The following is a 21,481-nucleotide window of genomic DNA, read 5'->3' on the forward strand; positions in this document are numbered from 1 at the left end:
GGAATATTTTCTCATTTTCTGTTAAACAAACATTTTCATCAGAAAAACCTTGTTTATTTCCGAACTTCAACACCTGAAACTTCATATCAATACCATGGCCTTCTTTCAGGTTCAAGTTATCTGTCATAGTTCTTTGATCATTTTCAGAACTTTTTACATTCGCACCCTTTGTAATTCTTGTTGAACACACATGGCAACATATTTTCTCAACATCACTGTATGTTTTATGTGAGCATTATATCACAAGTTGTGGGCAACAGTAATTTATACATATTTTCTATAAACATTAGCAAAGTTGAACTGCTTTTAAAGAATCACCACCAGCTAGTATAAAATTTTCTGTTTTTCTGGTATACATGTACTTGATGTAGATCTATCTGTAAGCTCTGCAAAGTAACATGATATCAAACGTTTTCAAAAAAATAAATAAAAAAAATAAATAAATGTATTATTATATCACAGTTTGAGAACATTAACATTGAATAATTAAATAAAAAAATATTTAGTATGAAAATATCTATAATTTTGCAAAGTATCATAAAATCTTGCAAGTCACATGACGTAATTTACATACCCTATTGTTCATAGTTTATGCAAAAATTACCTTCCACATTGACTCAAGATATTCTGTAATATCAATTCTTTCCCCATCAACGTCTCTATCAAATAAAATCTTCTCTAGAGCTTTTTTATCAATTTTACCTGTAAAAGGATAAAATGTTTGTAGCAAAGAAATGTATATAATAGATTATTAAGTTTTAAAATAAGTTTATTACTTCTTTATACCCAATATGAAGTATTTTTATTGAACCTGTCAATTGTGAACCTCCAATTTCCCTTCCCTGGAAGTGCAAGGAAAATAGCAGGAAAAAATGGACCAAATTTTTTAATTTCCATCTGCCCTTTTACTGTAGGGCCAATGCTGTTGTTCTGTTTCTGGAAATGGTGTATATATATTCAACTTATAGTGACATTATGGCTCATATTTTCATTATTCAAGTTGAGCTGAACTGACTATATATTTCCAAAATATTGGACTGTTAAAATGGTGATTAAACCACAGTTCATATTGGAAAATATTTTGGATAAAATTTAAATCTGCCTCAATATTAAGAAGACTGCCCCAGCTCTGTTTTATGAAACTGAAATGTTACAGGTAACTTCTAATGGATATTTAAGGAAAAAATCGTTTGGATCCATGCGTTGTTTATTGTTAATGTGAAATAATTGTTTTTATTAAAAGGAAAATTATTGGCAAAATTGAAAACTCTTATTTTGACTTTTCACCTGTTTACTCATTTATACACTTTAAACATGTAAATAGTTTAATCTAAAAAGTCTGATAAAAAGTCTTCCATGTTCTAAGGTGATTGGGAAAACAGGGGCTGGTCTGTAACAGTTGTCTGGTTCATAAAAGCCCTAATAACATAGAAATTGATTGATTTCCGCACCCCTTTTTTTTAAAAGTTTAATTACATAAAAAGAACTTATATGGAGAATTTTGCACCAGTATACAACTAGATTCTAACAGCAACCCTTCATTTTTAAAAGAAAAGAAAAATCTTTGATAGAATGCTTGATAGTAAAAGAAGTTGTATGAATTTCAACTTGTTCAAAGCCAGATGTCAATGGAATATGAAAATATTCCTGAGGTGGTATGCAAACTTAAAAACCTTCAATTCTAAGTAAAAGGGCCATGGATTGGCCCTGAGGTTTCGCTCAAACCTGTATATAGGGGCCCCCCCAACCCCAACGTTGCAGGGCCAATTTAAACCCAAGGGCTTTTATTTGCACAAACTTGGTAGACACCCATAAGAAGATGTTTTCCATGCTAAACATCTAAGCTCTAGCTCATTGGGCTTTTTAAAAGAAGATTTTTTTTAAAGTTTTTACTATACACATATAGTTAAAAAACAATGACACCCTGGGGCCGGGCCAGTTTTTGACCCCAGGGCTTTTATTTGAACAAACTTTGTAGACACTTCCTAGAAGATGTTTCTTGCTTAATACCTAAACTCTAGCTATTTGGGTTTTTTTTCAAAGAAGATTTTAAGTTTTTGCTATACACATATAAAGAAAATCAATGACCCCCGGGGTGGGCAATTTTCACACCAGGTCTTTTATTTGAACAAACTTTGTAGACACTCACTAAAAGATGTTTCATGCTTAATATCTTAACTCTAGCTAATTGGGTTTTATCAAAGAAGATTTTTTAAGTTTTTGATATACACATATAAGGAAAATCAATGACCCCCGGGGCGGTGCCACTTTTGACCCCAGGGCTTTTATTTGAACAAACTTGGTAGACACCTATTAGAACATGTTTGATGCTAAATATCTTAGCCATAGCTCTTTGAGTTCTTTAAAAGAAGATTTTTTAAGTTTTTACAATATGCATATAGGGAAAATCAATGACCCCCGGGGTGGGGCCAATTTTCACACCAGGTCTTTTATTTGAACAAACTTTGTAGACACTCACTAAAAGATGTTTCATGCTTAATATCTTAACTCTAGCTAATTGGGTTTTATCAAAGAAGATTTTTTAAGTTTTTGATATACACATATAAGGAAAATCAATGACCCCCGGGGCGGTGCCACTTTTGACCCCAGGGCTTTTATTTGAACAAACTTTGGTAGACACCTATTAGAACATGTTTTTGATGCTAAATATCTTAGCCTAGCTCTTTGAGTTCTTTAAAAGAGATTTTTTAAGTTTTTACAATATGCATATAGGGAAAAATCAATGACCCCCCGGGGCGGGGCCAATTTTGACCCCAGGGCTTTTATTTGAACAAACTTGGTAGACACTTATTAGAACATGTTTTATGCTAAATATCTTAGCTCTAACTCTTTTGGTTCTTTAAAAGAAGATTTTTTAAGTTTTTAAGTTATATGCATATAGGGAAAATCAATGACCCCCTGGGGCGGGGCCAATTTTGACCCCAGGACTTTTCTTTGAACAAACTTGGTAGACACCTATTAGAACATGTTTGATGCTCAATATCTTAGCCATAGCTCTTTGAGTTCTTTAAAAGAAGATTTTTTAAGTTTTTACTATATGCATATAGGGAAAATCAATGACCCCCTGGGGCGGGGCCAATTTTGACCCCAGGGATTTTATTTGAACAAACTTGGTAGACACCCATTAGAACATGTTTGATGCTAAATATCTTAGCTCTAGCTCTTTGGGTTCTTTAAAAGAAGATTTTTTAAGTTTTTACTATATGCAAATAGGGAAAATCAATGACCCCCCGGGCGGGGCCAATTTTGACCCCAGGGATTTTATTTGAACAAACTTGGTAGACACTTATTAGAACATGTTTCATGCTAAATATCTTAGCTCTAACTCTTTTGGTTCTTTAAAAGAAGATTTTTTAAGTTTTAACTATATGCATATAGGGAAGATCAATGACCTCCTGGGGCGGGGCCAATTTTGACCCCAGGGCTTTTATTTGAACAAACTTGGTAGACACCTATTAGAACATGTTTGATGCTAAATATCTTAGCCATAGCTCTTTGAGTTCTTTAAAAGAAGATTTTTTAAGTTTTTACTATATGCATATAGGGAAAATCAATGACCCCCCGGGGCGGGGCCAATTTTGACCCAAAGGCTTTTATTTGAACAAACTTGGTAGACACCCACTAGAACATGTTTCATGCTAAATATCTTAGCTCTAGCTCTTTGGGTTCTTTAAAAGAAGATTTTTTAAGTTTTTACTATATGCATATAGGAAAAATCAATGACCCCCTGGGGCGGGGCCAATTTTGACCCCAGGGCTTTTATTTGAACAAACTTGGTAGACACTCACTAGAAGATGTTTCATGCCAAATATCTAAGCTCTAGCTCTTATGGTTTTTTAAAAGAAGATATTTAAAGTTTTTTCTTTCGGTTGCCATGGCAACCAGAGTTCTGCATGGAATTTAATTCTTTGAACAATTTTTAAAGGTGACCACCATAGGAACATTCCTGTGAAGTTTGGATGAAATTGGCTTAGTGGTTTATGAGGAGATGTCATTTAAAGTAAAAGTTTACGGACGGACGACGGACGGACGACGGACGGACGGACGCCGGACGAAAAGCGATCACAAAAGCTCACCCTGTCACTTTGTGACAGGTGAGCTAAAAAAAGGGGCATAATTCTGTCAAAATACTTGATAGAGTTACCACCTCCTGTCTACAGGTTGGGGACATGATGGCGAACAAGAGTGCAAAGTTTCAAAGCCATATGGCAATGGAATATGAAAATATTTGAGGTGTAACAAAAACATTAACATAAATTCTAAGTTGAAAAAGGGGCATAATTCTGTTAAAATGCTTGATAGAGTTATCTCCTCCAGTCTACATGTTGGGGACATGATGATGAACAAGTGTGCAAAGTTTGAAAGCCATATGTCAATAGACTTTGAAAATATTTGAGGTGTTACAAAAACTTTAACATAAGTGGTTACGCTGACCCTGGGGCTCAGGTGACTAGGATAGCTCTTCTTATTCTTACCGAATAGTCAAGCTAAAAGCACAACAAACATACCATGTTGAGTGACAGGTAGATTGGCAATAGTTATAACTACGTCTGGCCACCAATGAGAAGGGAGATTGTCCTTCATGTATATATTGATCTTCTCAGAGTTCACAGCCAGATGTGAAGGTACAATAAACACAATCAACTGATTATCTATAAGTAATACTTCCACATCATGAACATATTCATGTTTTTTTAAAACCTGAAATAATTGAAATAGGAAATATATTTGTTCTTTCATTTTAAGCCATTCCAATATAAGGTTATACATGTATTGAATCTTTTGCCAGTTTTACAAGTGGAGAAAACCCCAAGATACATCCCCAAGCATTATTTTAGGCATAATTAGCAACTGAGAAGAACCACTGATCTTTCTTAAGTTAGCTGAATAGTTTCCATATATTTCTGGTCCAACTTTACTGTGATACCTTTAAAATGTGCTATCTGATAATAATATATACACATATGTGTAGTTAAATCATATCCTATAATATGTGCACATATGTGCAGTTTGAACAGATTCTATACCAATAGCTTCATCGGGTTTTTATTTTTCAATATTGCAAGCTCTTCAACAAAAATTGTACAAATTTGTTAGTAAGGAAAGTCTAGTCCACATATAATAATAGTTCTGTAAGATAAATATTTAAGTTACCATTTTAATTTCTTCAAGATTCATCCTTCTACCATTTCGTTTCATCTGTTGATCTTTTCTACCGATGTAATATATGTTGTTATTGTGTATTCTCACCATATCCCCAGTATCTCTCACTACCACATGATCAAAGTTCAGCTCCTCATTAACACCAATCATACATTGTCTTCTACTCCCACCTGTCAATATCACTTAGAATTAGATGATATTTGAGTTATTCTTTTATTAAGTGTTGAAGACATAATTACGATAAGATTTGTTAGTTGAGGTACCCTTTTGACCCAAAATTACCATTTGTGTTTTTACATTGCAATACTTAGAATACAATAACTTCAAGCAATAATTTTGGTAGCAGTATTCTACAAATTCAACATTGCTTTTAAAGCATGATATAACAAATTGTTTCAGGACAGTTCAAACTATAACCAATTTATATTAAAATTCTTTTAAAACCAAATCAATTGTTCACACCACAAAAAAATGTGTTTACTAAATGTTTTGTTTGAAAGAGATTTTACCAAGAAATTGGATCATCCGGAGTTAATGGCAGTTATTATTTTTTTGTCAAATAAAATCTAAGAGTTTTTTTTTTGTTCATACATGGATTTTAACACATATTTGGTCATACATGTATTTAGGGAATCTATCCACCTACATGTAACTAGGTTTCCTGGATAACAAATCAATAATTACTAATTTCATAGCAAGTAACCATCTATAACTCCCACATGATCACTAAATCAGCGGCGAAATACAAAATTTAATGACCATTAGACTACATGTCGGGGAAAACTTTTTTTTAAACAGACAAACAGATGTACAAATATTACAAACATTGAGCTTGACAACTTTCTCTTAATTAATCTAGACACACTTGAAATTGTCCATGATTTTTATCTTAATTTTCAAGCACAGGGTAATCTGATTCTGTTATGTATTTTATACCAATCCAAAGTGTTCCAGTTCCTTCAGTAACAATGTTTCCAACATCATCATGTACCTCAAGCACTGTATCCTGAAGAGGGTCACCAAGGGGAATTTCTTCTGAAAGTCTGTGCAAAAACATACAAAACTGTTATATAACTCAAGTTGACTATTTTAATAATCATTAAAATATTTAATTAATTATAACAGGTTGTAAGCTATTTTTTTTTTCAATTTAAAAAATAAACTATGTACATTTGCTGACCAGTTTTTGTCATCATGTCATGTGACTGCTATGGAATAAGCTTCTACATATGTTTGGGGTGAATTTTATAATTTCTAGACATAATCTAGATATTAAGTGAAAATTATTGATTTTCTAAATTGTGTATCTATTATTATTCAACAGAAAAATATCAATGATACATTGATATTATTTGTATTGATGACAGCTCTAATTTTCACAGGATATACATTTATGATTTCTTACTTAAAATCTATGTCAGTGACTTTATAGCATGTCGCCCAGCAAGACACTTCTGTTGTACCATAAAGATTATAGAAACATGTCTGGTTGCCTGTTGACCTCATTGACTGCAGCCAAGTGCATGATGGGAACCTCTCTCCTCCAAGGGCAATAAACTCTTACATTGGATTTATCTCCCAATATTGTGTCAGATAATTTGCTAGCATCAAATCTTGAAAATAATGTTGGTGTTACCTGTATAAAGTAGAGCTGTTAGAGGGCTAGAAAAGTTAATCTATTTGCACAAATTATGAGAATTTTTTTACATGTATATGTATTTCACACAATAAAACATTCTCAATCAAGATATTTAATTGCTATTTTCAGTGGATTTGGTAATGTTATCTCTACCCCTTGCTTTAATGGCCACTTACAAATATCATTATTTCAATTAAAGGCCCATTATGCCTCAGAAATACTTTTAATTTTATTTCTCAATAGCTTTTTTAATCCTGGCGTACTTTTATAGTATCTAAAAAGTTACTCATTGGCAATTTACCTGAATCCGCCAGAACCATCTTTATCACCTGTTGCTTTTTGGCAATAAGTACAGCTATATTGACATTGAATTAGTATTTTGTGTGGGAGTCAAATACTACTTTGTTTACATTTCGCTACATCTATGACAAGTTATTTCACTACTGTAGTTTTTTTTCCAGGTAACAATTATCTAACATTTCTCAAAAACCATTATTTGAACATTTAAAATTCATGTTTGCCCTTTCTAAAGAAGTCAAAAATTATTAATTTCTGAGGCAGAATGTGCCTTTAATATTGTTTGTTATCATGATACTCAACAATTAGTTTGCTGATCACAGACATTTAATTAATGTAACTTAAAACCTTATAGAAAGTTTTGAGTCATAGAGCACAAGTACAGAATATATTACCTGAATCACTGTGACTTTATTCCTAACATGTATAATGTCTAGTAAACGGTCAGGTATCATCTTCACTGTTGGAGGTACCATCAACACACAAGCTCCAACACTCAATGCTATAAATATCTCTATAATACTAGGGTCAAAGGTCAAGACTGTTGCTCCTAACACAAGGTCATCTAAGGTCACTGAGAACAGTTTACTGAAATTTTAAACATATCAAAAGAATGACACAAATTGAGTCATATTAAAACTATAAACCATAAAGATCATAAACATTGTGTAAGACTCAAGCTTTATTGAAGTAAAATACTGTACATGTATATATGACTCCATGCAATATTTTTATGATGGCATTATAACACTAACTGCTAGCTAGATTAATAATATAAATATATATATATATATATTGCCATATTTGGCGCTGTATTGTGACGTCACATTAAACAACTCTTTAAACGTCTGTACAGCATTAATAACTGAATTAAAGATCACAGATATTGGTGTTCGGATTTATTTTCTCAGTTAGACAGTTTTCAAAGCAATATTCAAGAAAAATTTGTTTTGTATTTATCAGATTTTTCAAACAAAAATGGCGAAAGCAGTACCTTAAATTAAATATGAGTTTTGACTCCGCCCACTTTTATATTTACATTTCATATTTATTTTTAAAAAAAAAAAAATATATTGACTGATATAGCACCATATTTCATTAGTAAAATTAAATAAAATAATAAGAATAATAATAACAATAATAAACTCTTTATTTAACAAAGGTAGCTAGCTTATTAAGACAATACATCAATGAATTCAATGCCCCCCTAACAATATTTTTAGAATGTCGGGAACAAGTGAGCAAATGAACTTGTACCTTAGATGAAGAATATTAGGCACTACGCATTCGTTTGGTACCATAACAACTTTCGGCTTGCCAGTGGTTCCGGATGTAGTAATACAATATGCAAGACTTGATTTACAATATTTCCGTGCGATACACGTAAACTGTATCACAAAATAATCCTCTAACCCTTGAACTGATACTGGAGTATAAACAACCTCCTCTTCTTTGATCTGATTCTTTATGACCTATTAAATTCAAAACCAATTATATTAAACCAAACTGATGAAGGTCATATATTAATGACCAAAACTAGTAGACTCAAATAAAATATTGTAAACTTGTCCTAGTGTTGACATGTATTACTCTTTATTTTGAATTTACCATAGTTTATCAAAGCTATTACATGTATCTATCAAATGTAAATGTTTTACCTACTTTATATATTATTATAATTCTAAGCAAGTTTTTTAAAATTTTTATCAATCTGTTCATTTACTGGACAGGTGTTATACAAAGGAATAATAATTATGACACATGTATGCCCTGATATGTGTCTTTCAGCCACTTTCAGCCACTGCTTCATTTAGCTTTGATCACAGCTGGGATATGTTTAAAAATATGTGAAATAGTTTCATAAGTACAAAACCATGTACAATGTAGTTTATACTTCTATATAAAACAGTCTTACATTTACTTGATTACATCTGTATATGTATTTTTATTTTTCTTCAGAAATTTAGAATTAGACAATCTTAACGTAACAATACACCAGTCATTTGTTTCTCCATCCCAGCACCTAAAGCCTGCAGCATGACTCGGACTATGACTTTTTGGTGCCAAAACAGAATTGGATTGAACCCGAAAGCTAAGCCTGGCTTCTCTTCCTTACTATCCACACACTGTTAAGGGATGGCAGCTAATTGTGTTACAATTTTGATTTCTGCATTATTATGAGGGTTGTTCAAAAAGTACTAGAACTGCAGCTCTACTGCTCACATTTTTTCATTTGCGTACACAATTTTACAAGAGACAATTATCGGACATGTTCTCTATATACAGTAAAAAAATCAGTACAAAATATTTACAAATAAGATTTCTGTGAAATTTTCAAATGACAAGGGGTAAGAAACCCAGCGCACGCTAACAATACATTATAATACTGCATGTTTGTAACGTCGCTTTTCATTGGATAATCATGACGTTTATATAGTTTATATACACGGCTGCTGTCGATTTCTGAAGAAATCTTACTTTTTTCACTAAAAACTGATATGTGCTGTATTATAAATTTGTTGTAAAGATTGTTGACAGGTTATATGGCTGTATATAAACCGCTATTTGCAATATAACCCTCGCCTAGCGGCTCGGGTTATATTTACAAATAGCCGTTTATATACGGCCATATAACATGTCAACAAGACTTTATAACTAATAATAAATGACGTTCTTGACGTCGTAAAATAAATACAAAATGTAACAAGTGTCATTCTTTCTGAAAGTATTCTCGCTAGTGCTCTAGGTGTCTGAATCATGTCACTACGACCAGGCTTCATATGTGGAAACGAAGAGAGGAAGAACGCGATCACAATTTCGTTCCACTCCCAAAAAATAATGTAAAACATGCCTGATAGCCAGCCATTCTCCGCTTTTTTCATATAAATTTGAGTCATCTTGAAACTCTACAGGCATGGCCTTAAATGTGAATGCAAAGGCGATTCATATTATTCATATACACATGTTATCATACGTTTTAAAACAATATGATTATTCACAGTTAAATAACAATATGTATAAATTGAAAATTATCTATTTAAACAAAATTGGGGGAAATACTAATAATTATTACCGTTAATCATTATTATATTAATTTATTGATAATACGTATATCTAGTTTAATATGATAAAATAGTGTTTAAACAAATGTCTCATATTCAAGCCTTCTAAATAGACCCGTAGCAGACATAAAAAATGCCTGACAGTTCGCAACTCGTTTACCGTCGATCCTTTTGTAGCGCTTTTGCAATTGACGTCACTAACGTCCCGTTTCCGCTTTCATCATCGCCCTTTCCTGTTAGTGATCTTGTATTCACCGTTTTTGAATTGCTTGTGCCAGCTTAAAACAAGTGTTCTGATGGCAGGATGATTGTCCTTTGTTAATTAAATCATTTTGTTTGTATCCGAATGAGAGTAGCTAATCAATATTAAACGATCGCAAGAATTTACAGTTTTTTAGCAAAAGTTATACTTTTACATTTAACGTTATGACCATTGCTGTTTAAAACTAAATTACTAAGGCATTTCAATTCTGAATGACGTCAAATTTGAACGTAAAGTCAAATAGTTATAATTATATGTGTTGATGGAATATAATTATAGACAAACAGAGAATAAATTATAAATAAATTTGAAGTACAACTTAGCTTCAATAACTATTTTGATGTGTTGCTCCTGGTGCGTGTTACCATGGTTATTCAATATCACAGTAAAGTCGCGTTTAGCAGAAGAATTTAATAAACTTGTGATTAAATTGTAGAGAACATTTTACGATCGCTGTACATATGAAAATATTCTTAATTGAATGAAATATGAATAATGCAAGACTCTTAATCCTATTACTTTTTGAACAACCCTCGTATAGCAGGACTCATGATTAATCTTGGTGATGTCTTTAATGATAAAATGACATAGAAAAATAAAAAATGTGAATGAATGCATTTATGCCGGCTGTTCAGTAAAGGAGGCCCTTATTTCCCTCATAATGACTAACTGTTAGAACATTTTTATACCTGAATAAAACTTTTATGTACTAACAGAATCTGTGTTCCTACATCTTTTAGCACCTGTCTTGCATACATAAAACCTTTGGCATCAAAGTTGTAGAATGCTGCCTTACATCCAAGGACTCTGGAGAAAAGTAATATAACTTAAGTTAGTTTATTTCTTGCCATTTTCAAAAAGTCTTGACTGGAAAAATGACATTTTATGAAGGCTGTCCCATAAGACATGGACAATTAATTGCGTTTAAGTACAAAATACTCAATGGACTTCTTAAAGAATTTTACTGATATTCCATACATCATTGCTGAGTGTACATGCAAATTACAAAATGTAGCAGAAGGATATCATTTACAGTACATGTAATTTGTATCAGTTATCTGTTTTAAATGACATCATTTTTACATTTGTATGCCTTTTTAGAACGAAATTGCTTATTCAGATTAACACTATTCTACCATATTGCATGTATTGAGTTTAAAATTTATATAAAATAAGTAAAATAATTGAATAGAATACTCTGTTTTCATTCATTTTTTTTTAAACTATAATTAATATGTTACTGCATATGAAAAAGAAGGCCACATATACGAATCCAACACTGGCATCCTATCCAGCTTTTTGATAACTGTTTAACAGAAACTTCTTTGCGCCTCTTTGCCAGCTTAAATAACCTCATGCAACCTGTCAGATCTGGCAGCCAATGTTTCAATCTTACAATAATCATTATATTTACCCAAGTAAAATTGCTGGTAACCTATGGTCCGTGTAAAGACATAAACCAATAACTTCACTGTCTCTTCCATGTAGCAACTTCATCACCTATATTATGCAAAGTAGAATTGAAATTACCTTGACAAAATATCCCAACATGCTGCATTATTAGTAAAATAAAAATATTATAGAAGTTCAAAGTTTAGAAAGAAAAATGCAAAGGACAAACTCAAAATAAATGCAAAAGATATGGGCAAAAATTAAGATTCTTAGATATTAATAATACATACATTATGATGCTACCAATATGGATAAATTATAAATGATTTGTTTACTTTAAAATATTCCTATAATATATTAAAATTTCCATTTATTTGAAATATTACTTCTACTTTTATCATCATCATGATCGTCATCATCACTATTTTATTATAATTAAACGTTTTTATTAGCTTACTGACGATTGATTTACACTTAGCCTACGTAATTATAGTGAACATTTCTTACCAGAGATGATATGTTTCTTAGCTGTGTGTAAGAGATTGCTGAAAGTTGCTCCCCATTATCAAATTGAACAGCGAGCCTGTCTGGGTGTTTGATGATCATTTTGTTCACTAAATTATACAAGGAGGAATTCATTTTAACCATGAAAGAACAGATAAATCAGAAAAACAATAACTTAGTCGATAACTAGCATAAGTGTTACGAAACTGTCAAATTACAAGCACTCGCCTGCACACAACCGATTTGACCAAAATTACAGATTACGAATTAATTTGAGTACGAATTAACAGCAGACCGGGGTTGGGGGAAAATCCCGGGATCCGGGACGCCCGGGATCCGGGATCGTATTAGATATATAGGGAAAACTCGGTACCACTAAAATACGCAACGGAGATTTTTTGGCGCAACGGACGCAACGGGCGCAACGGAGATATTATTTTTAGAAAAACCGGCACAACGCCTTTTTTTAAAGTCATTTTGCTATATTTAAGCATCTAAAATGATTGTTTATAACTATTTAGTAAGTAAGTTTTAAAATATTTCATAAATTGTATATGTTTAATTGCACTGAAGGGTCATATGCCTGGCGAAATGGAAATTTCATGGCGCAACGGAGACATTTTTTTTCAGAAAAAACGACAAAACGCCTTTTTTTTAAGTCAATATGCTGTATTTGAGCATCATAAATGATTGTTTAGCACTATAAAGTAAGTATGATTTCAAATGTTTCATAAATTGTATATGTATACACTGAAGGATTATATAATATGCCTGGCGAAATGGAAATTTCACGGCGCAACGGAGATAATTTTGGAAAATCGGCACAAAGTTTGTACTATTGTACTATTAAATGAAATTAATTAACACCATTGTTATTTGAATAAATAAATTAAAATAAAATTTAAAAACCTTTATCGTATATCAAATAATCAAAGAGCTGCAATGTTGATGTTGTAAAGGATTGTTTGCCGGCGAAATGGACATTTTGTCTGCGCAACGGAGATTTTTTTTTTTTTTTGGCTCAACGGAATCAATGTTAGTCCGAATTAAGTAGTTATATGAAGAAGTAAATCATTAAAGATATTAATTATGCTGCTGACCGTTCCAAGGCGGCGCCCCACTGTGTTCCTCAGATGTATGTCTATGTTGTTTCATACTGTTTTGGTGACACTTTTGCTTGTGTCCCTTGTTGTTTTCTCGTCTACGGTAAGTATCTTCCCCATTGCCTCTAGTTTTTATTTCTTTGATTACCCCCCCCCCCCTTCCCCTGGTCTCCTGTCCCCTTCCCCTTTGTGGGCCTATTATTATTTTCTTTGAATTCCTAATCAGATACAAATTATTTATCATTTAATGATTAATGTGTCGTTGCCCTGTCCTTTTTATGTTTGGGGTCCACCTGGGCTCCTTGCCATTGGTTCTTGTTGCTGGGTCATATGGGGGTTGCGTTCATTGAACGCCGCCTTTCCTTGTTGATCTTGTTTTTCATATTTTGAACGTTACTTATAACAATTCCTTCCCAATCAGAAAAACCCGTTAATCAAATGCAGCTACTGTTTATTTAGCGAAACAACAGCAATTTGGTGATTGGCAGAATGTTTATCACGGGTGTTAAGTACCGATAATTAAATTACCAATGACACGTGGTTGATGTTTATTGGACAAGCGTTTTCACACCATTTAGATAATGTGATTAAGAGGAACATGTATTGACTTTAAGGTATTACATATTTTTTATAACTTATTATTGTCGAAAATATTGCTTTTGAAGCTTATTATGCCAATATTTCACTCAAACTATGAGAAAAATTGTGTATATGAAATGTGAGACGTAATAAAACATTTTGGAGCCTGAATCCGCCACTGATAACGGTCAAGTTTTCTTTTACAAGTGTTAAAATTATTAAACACCCGTGCCATACTGGTGCACGATACGTTGCTAATTGCTTACAATTCTCGCGTAATTGATTACCGTTTGTCAATATAACAATTATGAAATATTTTGATTGCTTTTGATGAAATATACAATTTATACGCAACAAACAATTATTGAAAAGGTACACAATGATTAATGAAAGATAATAAATTAATAAAATAATATAATATGATAAAACTGTTATGATAATCCCCGTTGTGCCGAAATGTGTCCATTTCGCCGTAATTTAAATATCTTTTACAATATCCTATTTTCAACATTTTCTAAAATAAAGGAAAGTAAATCATTTTTAAAAGACTGTTACTTATTATTCTCAAATTCTTAAGTTATGTTCAAACATAAGAACTACCCGTTATGCAAATCTTCATTTTCCATTGCGCCGAAATTATGTCCATTTCGCCGTCCATTTAGAATCTGATATATTCAGTATTCTACCTAATAAAATCCAACTTATACAGTATATGTAAAAAATATGTATAAAATATCAACAATACCAACTTATATGATTATTTTATGTTTTAGACATAAAAAAAAACAGTACACAGTTTTGAAAATAAAATCTCCGTTTCGCAATAATCCATCGGCGCAACGGAGTTTATATAAGGTATAACAAAAATACAATGAATGTTTATAACAAGGTTAGCTTTTAAAAAAGCTAGTAGCGACTCGCTTCGTAATTTTTTTCCAGGGGTGCGTTTAAATGTAAAAATGACAGTTCTGTTAGCTGAAGAGACTTCAGCGAACATCAAAATAAAAGTGACATAAAGTTATGGAAGCCAGTTCTCTCAGTTTAACAAAGAGGAATATGAGTATATATGAAGATGCATGTAAACAGATAGAATGAAGTCCCTATGTCTATGCACATTTACTGTATGGCCTGTTGACCTTGACCAAATAAATGTTAGATAGGTAGAATTCATAAAGATGTCTCTTTATACAAAGTTAAGTTATAATATGTATTGGAATGAGTGACAGACACAAGTCCTAAAGTAAACACAAGTTGTCAATCAATTCAGCCAGAAAAGCCGGGATCCTATTAAAGATATAGGGATCCCGGAAATTGACCAGTCTAAGATGCTTTTCAGATAAGCCGGGATCCTATTAAAACATATAGGGATCCCGGGAATTGACCAGTTCAAGAATATAGTTTTCAGAAAAGCCGGGATCGTATTAAAATATAAAGAGATCCCAGGAATTGGCCAGTTCAAGAATATAGTTTTCAGAAAAGCTGGGATCGCATTAAAACATAAAGGGATCCCGGGATTTGACCAATTCAAGAATGTAGTCTTTGATTTTTCCAATTAATTAGGCATATAATTATAAGTATTGTGATTTCCGCATTTTAAGTTTGTTGATAAATAGCTCTAAATATATTTATATCCTAAGTTTAATTAATTTAACGTTCATTACATACAATAAAAAAAAACTTAACGTTTAATGGCCTTTCATTACGACAATAATCAACACAAATATAGTTTATTAGTTTTTCCTCTATATCTTATACGATCCCGGATCCCGGCCAGTCCGGGCGTCCCGGATCCCGGCCAGTAAATATATACACTAAATACCGGAAAGGATAAAATGACCGGAAAAAAGGAAAAAGAAAAAATGCACAGAACTAGATGTACACTTATGTTAATTAACCAAACAAAAGCTTACTACAGAGGAACCGGTGAGATCGCTAAATCAAAAGTCAGTGTAAATATGATTTATTGAAAAGAATTCATGAAAACAAACATTTTTAATCATCATAATATCTTTGCGCTCAAAGCAATACTTGCTGCTTTTTAAATATGGCGTGAAAATTGAAGGTTTTTTGAAGCTATGTAAGATTAAATTTGATTGGCTAAATAATTTTGGATCCTAGCCCTGATAGATAAATTTTTATAGAAAGCTGGAAGCCAAGCTTCGATTAAATTTTTGGATGGATTCGGAGTTTTAGGTTGTTTCTCAGTAAAATCTTTACGTAATACCGGCTCGCCGTGGCGAGCCGGCATAAAAAAATACTGAACATTGATTCTGTAATATCAACATATTACTTAATTTAGTTAACTAATGCAAATTCAATTAAAAATTAAACTATATTTGTGTTGATTATTGTCGTAATGAGAGGCGATTAAACGTTAACTATTTATTTCTTTAATTGTATGTAATGAACAGTAAATGAATTTAACTTAAGATTTAAATATATTTCGTGTTATTTATTAACAAACTTAAAATGCGGAAATCACAATATCTTGTAATTATAGTAGAATTGGAAAAATCAAAGTTTTTGTTAATACAATATTTGGCTTAATTTTATGTTCATGTATTTAAATATTATTTTTTGAAAAGATCAGAAGATATACTTAACATAATTGATAACAAAAAAACTTTTGACGTGTATGACAGGTGGTCAATTCCCGTGATCTCGATCTGTACTGTTTAACCCATTACTTCATATACACGCCTTTTAACGCCTTTTTCACCCCCCCTTTTTGTTGTCTCAAATGGTGAAAAAATGCCTAATTTAGGCCCCCAACACTTGTTTTTGTTTGAGAAATGTTGTTAAAAAAGTGACCACTTTTTCGGCGCGGCCCCCCAACCAAAAGATACATCAGGGGGTTGCCAGAAGGGGGATGTGCCCCCTTCTGTTTGGGGGGGTTTGAAGGGGGGCGGAGTCCGCCTCATCGCCAGGAAAATTTTGGACTTGTGAGAGGCTATAAATGACCTCAGATTGATCATAAGGTAACGTGTAACCAACGCTGAAAAGCATTTGACTCTATCTCAATCCATTGAGAAGTTGCAGCACTTTGAAATCAATTATGATGGAAAAAATCAACGCAAAATAGTGATTTTTGGCAATTTTGAGATGTCCCCTCGTTGCCATGGTAACAGAAAATTTAAGCCTGAGCATGTTGTTGCAAGGGCAATGGTCCAGTCAACATTTGTGCCAAGTTTGATTAGTGTTGAAGCAGTTTTTATAGTATTATAGCAATTTGAACTTGTAACGGGAGACTTTTCAATGAAAACAGCCATTTTTCAACAAAATGTTCATGAAGTAATGGGTTAATAAAAAAAATAAAAAAATCTACAAAACAACAATTTTTTTCTTCAAATTTATATTACAGGCCATGTTTAAACATGGAAAAACGCGATTTAGGGTAATTTCAAGTATTTTCATCATTTTCTGTTAACCCATTACTTCATATAAACACGCCTTTTAACGCCTTTTTCACCCCCCCCCCTTTTTGTTGTCTCAAATGGTGAAAAAATGCCTTATTTAGGCCCCAACACTTGTTTTTGTTTGAGAAATGTTGTTAAAAAAAGTGACCACTTTTTCGGCGCGGCCCCCCAACCAAAAGATACATCAGGGGGTTGCCAGAAGGGGGATGTGCCCCCTTCTGTTTGGGGGGGTTTGAAGGGGGGCGGAGTCCCCCTCATCGCCAAGAAAATTTTGGACTTGTGAGAGGCTATAAATGACCTCAGATTGATCATAAGGTAACGTGTAACCAACGCTGAAAAGCATTTGACTCTATCTCAATCCATTGAGAAGTTGCAGCACTTTGAAATCAATTATGATGGAAAAAATCAACGCAAAATAGTGATTTTTGGCAATTTTGAGATGTCCCCTCGTTGCCATGGTAACAGAAAATTTAAGCCTGAGCATGTTGTTGCAAGGGCAATGGTCCAGTCAACATTTGTGCCAAGTTTGATTAGTGTTGAAACAGTTTTTATAGTATTATAGCAATTTGAACTTTTGTAACGGGAGACTTTTCAATGAAAACAGCCATTTTTCACAAAATGTTCATGAAGTAATGGGTTAATAAAAAAAAAAAAAAATCTACAAAACAACAATTTTTTCTTCAAATTTATATTACAGGCCATGTTTAAACATGGAAAAACGCGATTTAGGGTAATTTCAAGTATTTTCATCATTTTCTGTTAACCCATTACTTCATATACACGCCTTTTAACGCCTTTTTCACCCCCCCCCTTTTTGTTGTCTCAAATGGTGAAAAAATGCCTTATTTAGGCCCCCAACACTTGTTTTTGTTTGAGAAATGTTGTTAAAAAAAGTGACCACTTTTTCGGCGCGGCCCCCAACCAAAAGATACATCAGGGGGTTGCCAGAAGGGGGATGTGCCCCCTTCTGTTTGGGGGGTTTGAAGGGGGGCGGAGTCCGCCTCATCGCCAGGAAAATTTTGGACTTGTGAGAGGCTATAAATGACCTCAGATTGATCATAAGGTAACGTGTAACCAACGCTGAAAAGCATTTGACTCTATCTCAATCCATTGAGAAGTTGCAGCACTTTGAAATCAATTATGATGGAAAAAATCAACGCAAAATAGTGATTTTTGGCAATTTTGAGATGTCCCCTCGTTGCCATGGTAACAGAAAATTTAAGCCTGAGCATGTTGTTGCAAGGGCAATGGTCCAGTCAACATTTGTGCCAAGTTTGATTAGTGTTGAAGCAGTTTTTATAGTATTATAGCAATTTGAACTTGTAACGGGAGACTTTTCAATGAAAACAGCCATTTTTCACAAAATGTTCATGAAGTAATGGGTTAATAGATCCCGGCTTTTCTGAAAGCACGATGGTAATTATTATAGTCAATTTCCCGGGATATATATATCTTATACGATCCCGGCTTTTCTTAATGCGATTTTCCGGGATTTCTTATATCTTATAAGGAAAATCAACTATTTTTCGTGACCATTATGGTTCAGTATTTATACATTATTGTAAATACAAGTTCGACTTAATTGGCATGCTTATTTTACGTAAATGGCGTTTAAAATACTATATAAAAATGCTGATTTATCTGCATATTAACAAATGTCTTGTTGTTTTTCTAATGATATATACTATACCAAAAGGCTTTCACGTTGAAGAAAAAAAAAGAAAGAATACAAATGTAAAACATAAGGTATATATTACAGATGTTTAACAAGTAATCAAGTTCCATGGATCGTATAAAAATAACATGTTTAACTTATAAACAGATATGAATGTCTGAAATGAATATTTTTAAAAGAAGAACAAATTATTTGTCAATTTTTAATATAAAATGAAAAAGAACTGTAGCGGACCTCATTTTCCTTAAAAAATATGTCCAGTACAGGACCCAAAACGTATCGTCCCTAGTGTTAATTAACATTGGTGTATTAAGGTGTTTAGTGACACTTCCGTCTATGGCCAATAGTCCGAATGATAATTTACTCTTTATCTGTACGTCTCATACGATCCCGGTTTTTCTGAAAACTATATTCTTGAACTGGTCAATACCCGGGATCCCTATGTGTTTTAATACGATCCCGGCTTATCTGAAAAATATCTTCTTGGACTGGTCAATTCCCGGGATCCCTATATGTTTAATTAATTATACGATTCCGGCTTATCTGAAAATATATTCTTGGACTGGTCAATTCCCGGGATCCCTATATGTTTTAATAGGATCCCGGCTTTTCTGGCTGCGGTTCGTATAACATTGAAAATAGTAATTCACGTTACATAACTTGATGACAATTTATATGTGCAAGATCATGGTAAATGAAAAAATATAATGATGAAGCAATTAAAAAATTCAACACCTTAATTCGAATTTAATAGCTATTGCATTAAAGATGAATTATACTTAAAATTGATATTTTATAATACTGATAATTTCTCTTTCCGAATGTACAATAAACATATTTTAGTGCACACATATAAAATATATTATCTTTACACACGATATCAGTAAACACAGTGTGAAACACGGTCCATAAAAGGCAATTTTAAAAGAAAGACCAAATAACTTGACACTGTAAAATGCTTTTGCCAAGAAAAACAAGTTTGAGTCTTGCAACATCAAAATATTGTGTCACAAAGTAAATTAATTGAGAAAAGATAAAAAGGCATTATTATAAAATTATACTTCACGGCAAGATCACGCCAGATTAATGCACTGCATATTTTATGAAAGGTACAATGAATGATATTGTATGGAAGCACTGGAGGGCCCTTTTGACTTCTGACTTTTGACTATTGACTTGGGAGTTATGACTTGTGACTTATAAGTTGTGACTTGTAATTTGTGATGATGCATTGCCGCTCATTTTAAGACAGGAGATGCAACATGGCGGACAGCAATTTGTCAGATGATGTAAGTTTTTATAGTTTGCTTGAATATTCTTCTTAAATAATGTAATTTAGCGATGTTATACATATCCATCACTAATCGGGCAATACAATTTGGACGGTCTGTGTATTTTTGTTCACTGAGATCTAGATGCGTTTACCATAAGAAATTGACACTCTCCCTCAATGTGAGAAAAGTGACTCCTTTCAAGCCTCATGGGGGAACCGAGTCTAATTTCTATCAATCAAACAATCTATACTTAATGAAACTTATAAGTACTAAGATCTAAACTTGCAGATAAGCTCGAGTTTTCAAAATATATGCCAAATCAGTTATTGGCTTCTTGTTAAGATTGAATTATTACGAAATGCATTTACTGATATAAAATGATGATACTATGATAAGTGTTTATACAAGAATCGTTGTAATTATTCTATACAAGTATATACAGTATATATACATACTTATTCTGACCACTATATATACATGTACATAGAAAAGGTTGTCGGAATGATCGATTTCGTTTAGTGTATTAATACCATTCACAAAAAAAAAACAAAGAAACACTCTTCTTTAAATGACTGATAATGCATAAAATACAATTACACACCAATTTTATTCATCAAGGTTATTCATCTGGTCCTCTCCATGTACATGTATATTTATCACTGGATTCGGGTTGGTCAAACACATTCGACGTTCCCATATTTATAGTTTACTGTACATTACGGGAACAAAATGCCTCCTCAGATGAAAAAAACGGCATATTATATTTGAAAGCCAGAACTAGACCCAGGAGGCCATAAGTGGCTCAAAAACACTTTGGTTCAGCTAGCTAGTTGATCAGAAATCAAAATAATAAAAAAAACTTTGCTATCAGTAATACTGTACAGAATACCGTTAGGGCCATCGTGGTTGAACTTATAATCCAGAGGGCGACAATGTGATAGTGCGACAACGCGATGGCGATAGTACGATAGTACAGTGACGAAAGTACGATAGTGCGATGATCACAACGCGACAATGCAATGGCGACAATGCGATGACGACAGTACGACAATGCGACAGTGCGATAATGCGATGGCGACAATGCGATAGTACGA

The 21,481-nt window shown here is 32.9% G+C and overlaps 1 protein-coding gene across 1 annotated transcript; it reads right to left on the bottom strand.

Moving 5' to 3' along the window:
* Positions 1-6,120: 6,120 nt before the first annotated feature.
* Positions 6,121-12,625, bottom strand: LOC132727208 (beta-alanine-activating enzyme-like). The gene is made up of 7 exons (XM_060712629.1): positions 12,344-12,625; positions 11,859-11,944; positions 11,134-11,251; positions 8,378-8,592; positions 7,516-7,708; positions 6,590-6,820; positions 6,121-6,227 (listed from the first exon to the last, which is right to left on the bottom strand). Exons 1-6 carry the CDS (start codon positions 12,482-12,484, stop codon positions 6,656-6,658), a joined length of 918 nt encoding a protein of 305 aa, XP_060568612.1. The 5' UTR covers positions 12,485-12,625; the 3' UTR covers positions 6,121-6,227; positions 6,590-6,655.
* Between the last annotated feature and the right edge of the window lie 8,856 nt (positions 12,626-21,481).

This window comes from Ruditapes philippinarum, unplaced genomic scaffold (genome assembly GCF_026571515.1).
Source record: "Ruditapes philippinarum isolate M1 unplaced genomic scaffold, ASM2657151v2 ctg13650_1_1_1_1, whole genome shotgun sequence".
In the NCBI taxonomy this organism is placed as follows: Eukaryota; Metazoa; Mollusca; class Bivalvia; order Venerida; family Veneridae; genus Ruditapes; species Ruditapes philippinarum.

Coding starts and splice junctions, on each gene's coding strand:
- LOC132727208 (XM_060712629.1), bottom strand. CDS start 12,484: ATGGTTAAAATGAATTCCTCCTTGTATAATTTAGTGAACAAAATGATC. Junction 8,593..11,133: donor TACATAAAAGTTTTATTCAG/GTATAAAAATGT, acceptor TGAATTTAATAG/GTCATAAAGAATCAGATCAA. Junction 6,821..7,515: donor ATAAAGTCACAGTGATTCAG/GTAATATATTCT, acceptor TACTTTATACAG/GTAACACCAACATTATTTTC.